The sequence below is a fragment of the Pezoporus flaviventris genome, unplaced genomic scaffold (assembly GCF_033815535.1).
Source record: "Pezoporus flaviventris isolate CSIRO_AGI_PZ_B2104156 unplaced genomic scaffold, CSIRO_AGI_Pfla_v1 ptg000116l, whole genome shotgun sequence".
Classification (NCBI taxonomy): Eukaryota; Metazoa; Chordata; class Aves; order Psittaciformes; family Psittacidae; genus Pezoporus; species Pezoporus flaviventris.
Window position 1 is genome coordinate 3,093,289 of NW_026892664.1, and position 12,740 is coordinate 3,106,028.

The 12,740-nt window shown below is 44.2% G+C and overlaps 1 protein-coding gene and 1 pseudogene across 1 annotated transcript; both read right to left on the reverse strand.

Annotated features, from left to right (window-relative positions):
- Positions 1-6,653: 6,653 nt before the first annotated feature.
- LOC133282298 (olfactory receptor 5AP2-like) lies at positions 6,654-7,588 on the reverse strand (annotated as a pseudogene).
- A 3,748-nt stretch (positions 7,589-11,336) lies between these two features.
- LOC133282299 (olfactory receptor 5AP2-like) lies at positions 11,337-12,314 on the reverse strand. The gene has a single exon (XM_061478334.1). It carries the CDS (start codon positions 12,312-12,314, stop codon positions 11,337-11,339), a length of 978 nt encoding a protein of 325 aa, XP_061334318.1.
- Positions 12,315-12,740: the final 426 nt, after the last annotated feature.

Consider the following 12,740-nt stretch of genomic DNA (forward strand, 5'->3'; position numbering starts at 1 on the left):
GTACATCTATACATACATACATGTTCTTTAAATAGAAGTAAGAACAGAGGAAGGAATATATGCAAGAATAATTCAGATGAGAAGGGGTTGGTTTTTTCCTTGAAGCTACAAGTACGTGGAATTGCATTCAGGGATTCTGGTCTCACTTTAGTGGACTCAAACATCACTACAGAGTCAGAAAATCACTCCAATTTGATTTCTTACCTATTTAAAGCAACACTAATACTTGTGGCAGATTAAGGCATGATATTATTGTATTTACTTGTCCTTAAATAAGAACAACTCCCACAGACAGCAAAGAAATCATCCCAAACAAGCCTCCTTCTTAAAAAGAATTTGGATGCTCATGGGAAGATGCTTATGTTTTGCAGGACCAATTCTTTCCATAACAGAGCAGCCACAGCTTTAGGATTTAAGCTTCAAGATTATTTGTTTCCATATAGGAACTGTTGCCTATTATTTTATCAAGGTATTATTTTTCAGTATATTATTTAGGACCTTCAACCATCATGGTTTTCTCTCCCAGGAATTGGGTGCAGTCCTAAAGGAAACCCCAAATCCTGCATTAACCTCATGCCCTGTGTGTTCCTGTGAGCTGGGAGAAGTGATTCAACCTCTTCCCATGTTTCTTTGTCTCCTGCTGCCAAGAGAGTGGCTGGAGGAAAGCACTTGAGTGTGACCACGTTTGTCCTCTTGGGCTTCCCCAACGTGTAGAAGCTGCTCTTTGGGACTCTTTTACTCATCTCCATCAGCATGGTGGTGGGGAACCTTATGAAGACCAGCTCTCAGCTTCATGTGCCCATCTCCTTATTTCCTCATAGGCAATGTACTTATTTCCTCCGTAGGATGTAGCTGGCCATTTTGCTCTTCTGGATGGGCCTGCACCGTGGAAAGCTGCAACCATGCTGACCTCGAAGCAGAGTGTAACTTCATTCCCTGTGATAAGCAGTCACGCAACTTGGTCCAGGAACAGCCTTTCAAGGCACTGTCTGAGCAGTATTGTCTTTTCCTTGGATGCCATCTGGTGCTGATGACACAGATGCTCCATGCTTCTGGCCATATGTTGTATCCAGACATGTCCAACCTATTTCATGGCTCAAAGACTCTCGGTGTTGTCCGGAGCTACCCTATCATTTCTTCTTCTCCTTATGTCTCTCCATGCAGGCAAAGGTTATTTTCCATCCCAGCTGCAGCTTACTCGTGATTTCTCATTCCAGGGTTTGGGGGTTGAGTCACATTGGTCCAAGGAGTCATCTTATCTAACTGTAGGCTTTCACATCTGAATTAGGCACAGAAGGTTCCCCTTATGGAGACAAGGATGCATCTGGAGGCTTTGATTCAGCTTGGCTCTATTTTAAACATGCATATCAGGGATTTCTTCTGGAAAAAGTGGATGGTTCTCTCCACTTGCAGTGATGGGTGATGGGCAGACACAGCTACAATGTGGACTGTGTTCAGAGCAGACAGAGGCCATAGCCTGAAGAGTCAGTTTAAGTCTAATGGGAAACATCAGCTCACTGTGCTGATGTGTTGGGGTCCTTCAGAAACCCCACTCAAAAGTGAGGAGGTGCAAGCAGCTTTTCATACAACCATGGAATGGTTTGGGTTGGAAGGGAGCTTAAAGCTCATCCAGTTCCAGCCCCCTGCCACAGGCAGAAACACCTTCCAGTAGAGCAGGTTGCTGCAATCACCATCCAACCTGTCCTCAATCATTTCTGTTGGTCAATAATGTCTAATGCAGTAGAGCCTCAAAGCTCAGCATGCATAAATCACTTCCTGAACAGAATAGGAAAGCAAAATGGATGTCAGCAGTGTCCTGGCTGTGTGTTTGCTTTCACAAAGGTTGCTAATAGCAGATAGTAACTTCCTGATGAGGGGTTTCTATTCTGCATGGATGGATAGGAAATTATTGCCTAGGAGATACTAGTGTTGTTTTGCTCTTTTTAGAGCTGTAAGACAGGAACTTTTCCCCATAAACTTGTGCCTAAAGGGGTTTCAGGAAACATAGAGGCTTAGGACAGGTGCCTGTAGGAACAGGCCAAGGGGAATGGCTTTAACCTGTCAGAGGGGAGACTGAGATGAGCTCTTAGGCAGAAGCTCTTCCCTGGGAGGGTGCTGAGGCGCTGGTACAGGGTGACCAGAGAAGCTGTGGCTGCCCCATCCTTGGCAGTGTTCAAGGGCAGGTTGGACACAGGGGCTTGGAGCAAGCTGCTCTATTGGAAGGTGTCCCTGCCCGTGGCAGGGGTTGGGGCTGGAGGAGCTTTAAGGTCCCTTTCAACACAAACCAGGCTGGAATTCTATGATCCAGGCCCATGAAATTGTCCTTAATGCACAAACATGCCAACACACTGACCCTCCAACTCCTTGGCTTTGGGCCTGAACCATCTCTGTCAAGCAAGGCAGCTGTAGAAGTGAACTTTGTTGTTAACAAAGAAGAAAGTTTCTTTCTTGTTATCCCCAGCTAATTAATCTCTGATAGCTTGTTATGAAGAATGAGGGAAGTCACATCCAGGTTTTCTGAGAAGCTTTTGTGGTGCTGAGGAAGCTTCCTTGGTAAACCCCAGAAGGTCTTGTTAAAGCTGATGACTCCTGGAAGGGTGCTTGGTCCCCAGGGACCACTTCTTGCTTTGGCAAAGTGAGCAGCATCACTTGTGATGGAAATAGCTGTGAGTGCTTGTATTGTGAAAGCCTGGATTTTGGGCCTGCTGGAGGGCTTTCTGTGCCCATGCAAGCTTGGTCCTACTCTCTCTGTAAAGACACATCCCTGTCTTCATGACATGCGCAGATCATGTGGTTCTTGCTAATGGGTTGCTTTGTCCCTTCCTGCTTTTGACCCCTAATAAAGGGAGCTGGGGAAGCTCATTGCATTTCTCTTCACTTTTCAGCCTCCTCAAGAATACTTCATACATTGAATTTCTTGTTATTAGTTGCCTTGGGTTGGTTTTTTTTGTGTCTCTCTTTAGTTTTTACCAGTTAAAAATGTTCTTAAACTGTTAAACTGATGCAAGTTGAAGTCTACTACATCCATCCTCCATTTCTGACTGGCTTTCATAAATGTGATTTTCCTACCATTATGAATTTGGGATTGGAGAATAAGCATGGGTCACCTGACTCAACATCTAAAATTCATTGCCTCGTTATGTGCCAGTCAGGTCCCTTCTAGAATGGATAGAAATAAGAGGATGTTTTATCACATCCTAGGACAGCTGGTGAGGATGGATGTTGTCCAGAGCAGGTCTGAGCATCAGAAGGACTTGTACCATGCACCCTCTCTCCATGGTATGTGCATCTCTGAATAGCTTTCTCTGGATTAAATGAATTCCAGTCAGGATGTGAAGGCCTCCTGGAGGACAAACTGCATCAGTTGCCCCCTCAAAACTATTTTCAGTTTGTTTTAATCCAAAAGACAGGACAAGAGGAAATGGCCTCAAGATGCACCAGGGCAGGTTTAGTTGGAGCTGAGGAGCAATTCCTGCCCCAGAGGGTGCTCAGGCATTGGAACAGGCTGCCCAGGGCAGGGCTGCAGGCACCGGCCCTGCAAGTGTTCACAAACCCTATAGACAAGGCCCTCAGTGCCATGGGTTAGTGGTGGCCTTGGCAGTGCTGTTGTAAGGGTTTGACTGGATGAGCTTGAAGGGCTTTTCCAACCTGGTTCATTCAATGAGTCTAAAAGGAGCCCAGTTCATGCAGCCTGACCCCAGCCTCTGATGGGGATGGAAACACAGTGGGGGGAGGACACTCTGTGTGTGTGTCTTCCAACTTGAACTCTTGAAACTGCTCTTTTTATCTGAACAAATACTAGAGATACAAAAACACACTTTCACTGAGCACAGATGGAGACACAAAACTGTGATTTAATGACTCAGCTTTTAATTATCTAAATTCGAAGAAGGTGAAACTACTTCAGATCTCCTAATCCCTCATCCCAACACTCTTAAAAGAGGTATTTTAGTTTTCCTTTCAGTTGGACTAAAACTTCATATAGGGGGAAAACATATAAGATAATTGAAGGACTAAGAAACCACTTTCTTTGCATGTTTTCCTATAAGTGGTGGTGGAAACTATCACTTAAGTTGCAGGGAAGGAGTCAGATGCAATGAAATGCCCCAGGTCAGGTTTGGTCTCCCTTATATAGAAATGTGGTGTCATTTGCTCTGTCCTGAAGTGCCCAGGACCTTGGCAAGCACTTGACATGTACATCCTGCAACCTTCAGAAGGGTTGGGTCATTCTGGAGCAACATCTGAAAGCTCAGAGTGAGCCCCAGGGGCATCTCCAGGGTGTTAATAGTTAATGTTCAGGCAACTGAACTCTGTCTCAGATGCCTTTATGCTTCCTGACATGGTTCATCCAATCTGATCCACCTACCCATGCTCATGTGAATGTTTCACTGGGATAATGGTCTAGGACTATGGAATTATGTCTGTGTGGTGCAGTCATCATCATGAAGAAATAACTGGGACAGCTCAGGAACAGACACACGTTACTTCATGACTTCTGGTTACCCAAAGCAGTGGTAAGTGCTCCATCCCTGGCAGTGTTCAAGGGCAGGTTGGACACAGTTGCTTGGAGCAAGCTGCTCTAGCGAAAGGTGACCCTGCTCGTGGCAGGGGGTTGGGACTGGATGATCTGAAGGGACTATATGGTATCTAAAGATGAGAATTGCTAACTAATTGTTAGGTTAACAAGGCTGTCATATGAATATCATCTTTAATGTTCATGTCAATAGAGGCCAGGTTTTGAATCATCTCCACAAAAAACAAAATCCTTCTCCAAAACATTTAGGCTGATCTAACAGCACCTGAAGCACAGGGCAAAGAGACCCATGTCCAGCTCTTCCTACCAAAAAGGTGCTTGTTATTTGAGGTATCAGAACCATTTATGCAGAGGACCCCCATCATGTATTTGACGTGGGAAGTTTGTGTCTACAGCCAGGGGTGGCTGCATTTTATAGATCCCTTTTCTGCAAAGATTGAAACAGAATTCGTACAATGATGCTCTCAGTATGAAATGTATTTCCAAAACCTCAAGCCTGTTTCTTGTGTTGCTGGAATTCACCATGCTGCCTCCCCGGCATCTTAAACTGAGGTTTCTATTGCCAGCTCACTGAGCAGGTTCCTCCACACAGGACTATGGCAATCCAGTCCTCTATTAGTGAAGTAGCATCCAGTCTGGGTAAATGTTTGAGCATTTCAGTTGTCTCTGCTTTGCAAACTTTCTTAAACCCAAGAGGAAATAAGGACACCAGAGTGGGCTAATTCATCAAGCAGCGATGAGCCCTACACAGGACACCGCTCATCTAGACTCCTGTTTCTACAGAAGCTCAGACCAGATGATCGTTTGAGGCCCAGCCTGGGCTTTCTGTGGCTCTATGATTCTATATGTATAGTGTAAGCCAAAATAGCCAACAAAATGGAAGAAAACAAGATATGGTGAAGATTTTGAAGGAAGCCCTCTGATATCAAAGGTGCCAAGCCCTTTAGCATTTAATGATACAGATTCTGGCTCCTTCATTGACTGCAGGTCAAAGCCACGTTGCCCCACCACCGATGACCGTGTATGCTTTCATACTGTTGTTTTTCTGAGCACATAAAAATTCTGTTCACCATCCATATACTTTCCCAATATAAGTTAATTCTCACTCACAGCAGGTAAGGGAAAGATACTTTCCCCTATCAATGTGTTTTGGCTTTATTGAGACCCAGACAGCTCTCACTTACCATCAATTCTTTGTTCGTTCATTTATGGAAGCTTCCGACAAAGTTAATTCTAATGTGAAATAGACAATTTGGTTTTCGCGGTGTGCTTGAGCATGAGTAGGGCGTGGACATGGGATATGGGTGCTTATCTCCAAGTGGAATTCCATTTCTCTCACCATTTAGGTAAAAGGTTATTTCAGATGAATGTAAAACACCACTTAAAATGAATGGGAGGAGATCTTGATGTGCCCAAAATGTCCCTAACACTGGGTGGTCTCAGCACAGTTCATCATCCTCCATTATGAATTATATTGTCTGTAAGTTTTTCCTTTAAATGAAATCTCCTATGAAGCTGCAGCCTGGGGAGGGATTCCCTTTAACATTCAAAGACGCAGCTTGAGATCTTTATTCCCACCAGCTTCTGTTCCTTGAAAGGCACAAACAAATGCAATGAATCTTTTGAAACCTTTTCTGTAACTCTTTTTCAACAAGCAAATGTAAAACTACACTTCCTCTTCCCTCCCACCCCAGCAGCTTTAATAAAGAGCTCACAGGTAAGAGGGAGGAATTTTATTGGAGCTGAGGGACAAGGTCAAGAATCTTGCAAGAAAAATAGATATTTATCAGTGACAAAAGCTATAACTGAATAAAGCTGATTGGTGTTTCCTGTGAGGAAAAGAGGCCTGGGATAATTGAGGGTAATTTCTTCCTACAGGCTGCTAACTATGAAGTGAAATGAAGTATGAGGTTCCTCTCCTTTTGGTTTCCTTCCAAGGAAAGAAATTGGGATTTGGGGGATCTATATCTCATTAAAAACTGTAATTGAGTTTTGTGCAGGAAACATGGAAGGATCTAAATGAAATCATGGGGATTATTGGGAAAAATTCCATTGTTTTAGTGCCCCATAGGCTTTCTCACTTGAGATGAACTGTTCGTGTCCTGGATGACAGAAAGCTTCAGTGTTGCCAGCAGCTGAAAATCCTCCTCCCGCATTTCACCAGAGACCCCATCACCTCCCTGTTCCTCAGGCTGTAGATGAAGGGGTTGAGCATGGGGATGAGCACAGCATAGAAGATGGAGGCCACCTTATCCAGGCTCCTGTGGCTAGAAGGAGGTTGTAGGTACATGAAGAATCCTGTCCCAAAGTACATGGAAACAGCCATCAAATGGGAGGCACAGGTGTGGAAGGCTCTGGCCCTGCTCTGTGCTGAGCACATCCTCAGCACGTGTGGATGATAGACATGTAGGAGAGAAAAATAACCACGATTGCACCCACCGCATTGATGGTGACGAAGGCAAAGATGAGCATCTCACTGCTGTGAGTGTCAGAGCACACAAGCTTTAGCACAGGGAAAAGCTCGCAGAAGAAGTGGTCAATGCTGTTGGGACCACAGAAGGAACCTCCAAACGTGCACCAAGTGTAGGTGATGGCAGTGAGGAAGGCAAATAGGTAAGATGATGCTACCAGCTGCCAGCAGACACGGCTGGAGATGATGGTCACATAAAGCAGAGGGTGGCAGATAGCAATGTGCCGGTCGTAAGCCATCATGGCCAGGAGGTGACACTCACTAACAGCAAAGAAAGCAAAGGTGAGGAACTGCATCATGCAGCCAGTGAAAGAAATGGTTTTGTCCTCTGATAACAGGTCTGCCAGCATCCTGGGGGAGATGACTGTGGAACAGCAGATGTCAGTGAAGGCAAAATGGGTGAGGAAGAAGTACATGGGGGTGTGGAGGCTGGGAGACACCCGCACCAAGATGATAATGCCAAAGTTCCCCACCAAAGTGACAATGTAAATCAATAGAAACAAGACAAAAAGAGGGGTCTGCAGACATGGGCTGTCTGTAATTCCCAACAGGATGAAGTCAATCTGGGTGTGATTTCCTCCCATGACCAAGTGTTACCTGTTGAGGCAAAAGGAAGGAAACTAATGAAAAATAGAGATTCAGATTGGGACCATACTAATTCTAATCAGTGACCATTTAAAACATTACACTTTAGTATATTCTACTACATTTTTTTTCACCCAAATTTTATATGCTTTATTGTTTTTAGTTGAGGTATTTCAAAAAGAACAAAGAGCACATTGAAGCAACAAATGCCATTTTTCAGTTTTCTATGCCGGGACACTCAAAACTATGGGGTTATTCACGGATGTGGGTTTTTCAGATTTTAGAAAAGAATCAGATATGCAATCACTTTAAGTTCAGAGGCAATTTGTGTCAGAGGACACCTCAGAGGAAGCTCATAAGAGTGAATGTAAACCTGAAGCAAGAGAAAGTCACATTCCCAGTGAAATCCCAGCTTACACATGCATGACCTCCAGACATTTTCCCCTGGCTTATAGTTACATTCTAGTCACCAAATCACATTTATCAAATCATTTGAGATCATTTGCAACAGTAACATTCACATGGATAAATACATGATTTATGACTTTCTGAGCTTCAGCACGCTGAAACATCCTAAACCCATGGGCATTAAGTTCCTTGCTTTAAAAAGGAGTTGATCTTATAACAGGCCGATTCCCAAGGCTCATTTGTTAGTGACGATATACTGCTGACAATCTGCAATATTGCATTTCTTTATAACAGAATAAGATTCATCCTCATTTAACTCTTGAATCTTGCTTTAGTAGCCTGTGTAAAATAAACACAACCTGCATCAGGCATTGCTCCCTCTTCTTATAAAAAGAACCCTCATTGGTAAGGCTGTTTTCTGACACAGCTTTCCCAAAGAGGACACTAGAACACGAAGAAGCAAGCTCACTGCCTCAGTGCAGGCGAGGCTCTGCTTTGTGTTGATGTTACCTCCTGTGACTTCCCTCTGTCACCGAGTGATGGGAGCCAAGGGTTTATCCCCAGTGCAGCAGAAAACATCTACGTGCCAGCATCAGCTCTGTTAAGCACCCGATGTGAAGAGAGGTGAACTCCTGCCAGACTCCAAGAGCCCAGCTTGGGGTGCTGGGGCTGTAAATACAGTTGCATGTGCTCTCCTGGGAGGAAGCGTCCAGGGCTGCTCATGCTTTACCAGAGGAAAACAAAAAGAAGGGAAAGCAAAGGGTGTGAAATCAGCTCTGAAAGGCATTGTGGTGCTTGGGCATTTGAATGACATGGTGTGGATGAGTTATCCCTGATCATAGCTACACAACAGCAGTGAGGAGCAGCTCATAGGATGCTTTTGATGTACTTGTGGATCATTCAAAGGTTTTGTTTTGACATTGGCAATGGAATCAAAAATGGGTTTAGAGACATTTCAGATCTTGTAGTGTCCCCAAATGGGACATAAAGCACAAGTGACTCCATCTCTGGAGCTGCTGATGTCCATCTGTAGACACTTGAGAGCCCAGTTTTCCATTCCCAGTGGAGTTATCCACATGCAGTGCCTGGATGTCGAACAGCTGAGCTGGTGCCTCTGGGCTTCCACTGTATTCAAGGGTGAGAAATGGGTATTTTCACACAGTGATGAATTGTCCCAGCTTTAACTAATAGGCTTTTATCCCCCTGAGCAGCCTCAGCTGGGGTTCCATCCCCACCCTTTGCCTATTTGTCCCCCATCTCTATCAAAGCTCAGGAAGACTGAGGTTTTTTAGATGAGTTTTGTTTTGAACTTTAGCAGGAGTTCTGCACACCTTTGCAATTCTTTGATGGTGATTTTGGCTTTCTCATTTATCTTCCTAGCATTTTTTGGACCTGTTCCTGAACAAGGGATTGACTTGACCCTTGGCTTGGTCCTGGATCTGCCTTATAATCACCTGCTTGCCTGATGCACTCTAATCTTGGCTGAACTTAACCCAAGTCTTCTTTTCTTGCCCTACTTCTCTTGCTCAGGTACCGTGGGATGGTCCCTGCACACTGTGGTGCTCTTCTTTGGCTCTGTTGATAGAGATTCAAAAGTCAAAGCCCTGTGGCAGTCCCCAGGCTCCTGCAGAGCAGAACCCATCACCCTCTGCACTCCAACAGCCCAGCCAGTGCTCACTGCTCTGGCAGTCCCTCTCCATCCAGAGCATGTCCCTACATGGGAAATTAGGAGACAGTCTTTTCAGTGAGGTGAGTAGAGTAATAAATTGAACCTTATTTTCAATTGTTACTATCTTTTCCTCAGTGCTTTCTCGTTTACCAAGTACAGCATTAGACTTTCATTCTTCAGCAGATTGGCAACACTTTGGTTTGGATGTAGCTTTGGCATGATGTTCATCTGCTGGTTTTGTGACAGAGGACACCAGAGCTTCAGTGATACCGAGGACTTTGGCTTCCCCAGCCTCTTTCTTAGGCTTCCAGGCTTGCTTTGGAACCATTTCTAAGTCTTGATTTCTCCCTGTGACTGGTTTGTGCAACAAGACCACAGACAATCTGATTTATCTACACTCTTTTATTGACCTTACTGGGTTGTTTTTTTTTCTCCTGTGTGTAGGTCTTTTCCCATCTACACTTGACATTTCCACCAGGCTCCTTGCTAGCCCTGTCAAAAATATATTCCAAAGCTGCCAGCATCTCCAGGTGATAGCTTCAAACCTACATTATGACCTCATCTTATTTTCAGGGGCTTCTTCTTTTTTCTAGTGAAGTACAGGAATTGTAATGGTATTATTTAATGAAGTAGATTATTTTAAGATGAAAGATGCATTTCTCTCATTGATGTTAGGCCCTGCTTTGTAATTTCTGTCAGCTCTCTTATCTAACTGATAAAGCAAGATAACTTATCCAAAGAGTCTATATATTTTATGGATATATAGGTTCTATATATGTAAGAAGACAGTCTTAAATGCTCAGGTCTATATGGGCCACATACCTAATAGCAAAGGTCTCTGTGCTACCAAGCTCTTTAGCAATTAATGGCATCGATTCTGGCTCACTCGTTCACAAATATTGAAGCCACTTTCCCCAGACCTAAGACAACATCTCCCATCTAGATGCTGTTTGACAGAGCACACACTGTTCACCACCCACATACTTGATAAATATAAGTTGATTTCCACTCAAAACAGGTAAGAGAAAGAGATTTTCCCACACCGGTGTGTTTTGGCTTCTTTGAGAGGCAGGCAGCTCTCAGTTACCATTGATTCTGTGTTCAGTTTACTCTTTCATCTAGGGAAACTAGCCACATTCCTAACTTTTATAAGAAATACACAGTTTGGTTTCCTGTTGTGCTTAAGCATGGTCTTGGCATGGACATGGGATGTGGGTGATTATCACCAGCTGGAATTCCATTTATATCACCATCTAAGTAAATGGCACTTCAGATGAATGTAAAACACCATTTAAAATGAATGGGAGGAGCCCTTGATGTGCCCAAATTGTCCTTAACACTGGGTGGTCTCAGCACAGTTCATCATCCTGTATTACAAATTATGTTATCTACATTGTCTTCCTTTAAGTGAAATTACTCGTGAAGCTGCAAACAGGAGAGGGATTCCCCTTGACATTCAAAGGTGCAGCTTGAGACCTTGATCCTTACCTGCTTCTTCTCTTTGAAAGGCACAAACAAATGCAATGAATTTCCTTCCAAGAACGGTGTGATTTTGGGGGTCTGTTTCTCATTCAATACTGTCATTGACTTTTGTGCAGGAACTGTGGAAGAATCTACATCAAATCATGGGGAGTATTGGAAAAAAATGTTTTAGTGTACCATAGGCTTTCTCAGTTGACATGAACTGTGCCTGTGCTAGATGATCGAACTTTCTTATGTTGCCAGTGGTTGAAGAGCCTGCTCCTGCACTTCACCAGAACCCCCTTCACCTCCCTGTTCCTCAGGCTGTAGATGAATGGGTTAAGCATGGGGGTGATGACGGTATAGATGATGGAGGCCACCTTATCCAGGCTCCTGTGACTAGATGGAGGTTGTAGGTACATGAAGAATCCTGTCCCAAAGTACATAGAAACAGCCACCAAATGGGAGGCACAGGTGTGGAAGGCTCTTACCCTGCTCTGTGCTGAGCACATCCTCAGCACGGTGTGGATGATAGACATGTAGGAGAGCAAAATGATCATGCTTGTGCCCACCACGTTGATGGTGATGAAAGCAAAGATGACCATCTCACTGCTGTGAGTGTCAGAGCACAGGAGCTTCAGCACAGGAACTTCGTCGCAGAAGAAGTGGTCAATGCTGTTGGGACCACAGAAGGAACCTCCAAACAGGCACCATGTGTAGATGATGGCACTGAGGAAGGCAAATAGGTAGGATGATGCTATCAGTTGCCAGCAGATGCGGCTGGAGATGATGGTCACATAAAGCAGGGGCTGGCAGATAGCAACGTGCCGGTCATAGGCCATCATGGCCAGGAGGTGACACTCAATAGTACTAAAAAAAGCAAAGGCGAGGAACTGCATCATGCAGCCGGTGAAAGAAATGGTTTTGTCCTCTGATAACAGGTCTGCCAGCATCCTGGGGGAGATGACTGTGGAATAGCAGATGTCAGTGAAGGCAAAATGGGTGAGGAAGAAGTACATGGGGGTGTGGAGGCTGGGAGACACCCAGACCAAGATGATAATCCCAACATTCCCCACCTGAGTGACAATGTAAATCAATAGAAACAAGACAAAAAGAGGGGTCTGCAGACATGGGCTGTCTGTAATTCCCAAGAGAATGAATTCAATCTGGGTGTGATTTCCTCCCATGACCAGGTGGTCCCTGCTGAGGCAAAAGGAAGAGAAACATCAAACTGATCAAAAATGGAGATTCAAATCTGGACCACATCTATCTCCAATCAATGACCACTATACCTGCCACACATTAGATTATTCTAATATATTTTCTAACCAAAATTATATGCATATATTATGTTTTTCAGATGAGGTAATCAGAAAAGAACAGGTAGTTCATTGAAGCAGTAAATGGCATTTTTATTTTTCTATGCTGGTACAATTAACACTGGCTTTAGACAAGCAGGTGTGTTTTCAGGTTTCAGCAAAGGATCAGATCTTTATTCACTTTCAGTTTGAAGGAAATTTGTGTCAGAAGACACCTCAGAGGATCCTCATAGGATTGCACGTAAACGTGAAGCAAGAGAATTTCTCAGTCTCAGTGAAAGCCCAGCTTACACA

What these genes read in the sequence shown, in the direction of transcription:
- LOC133282299 (XM_061478334.1), bottom strand. Translation starts at nt 12,314, where the DNA reads ATGGGAGGAAATCACACCCAGATTGAATTCATTCTCTTGGGAATTACA.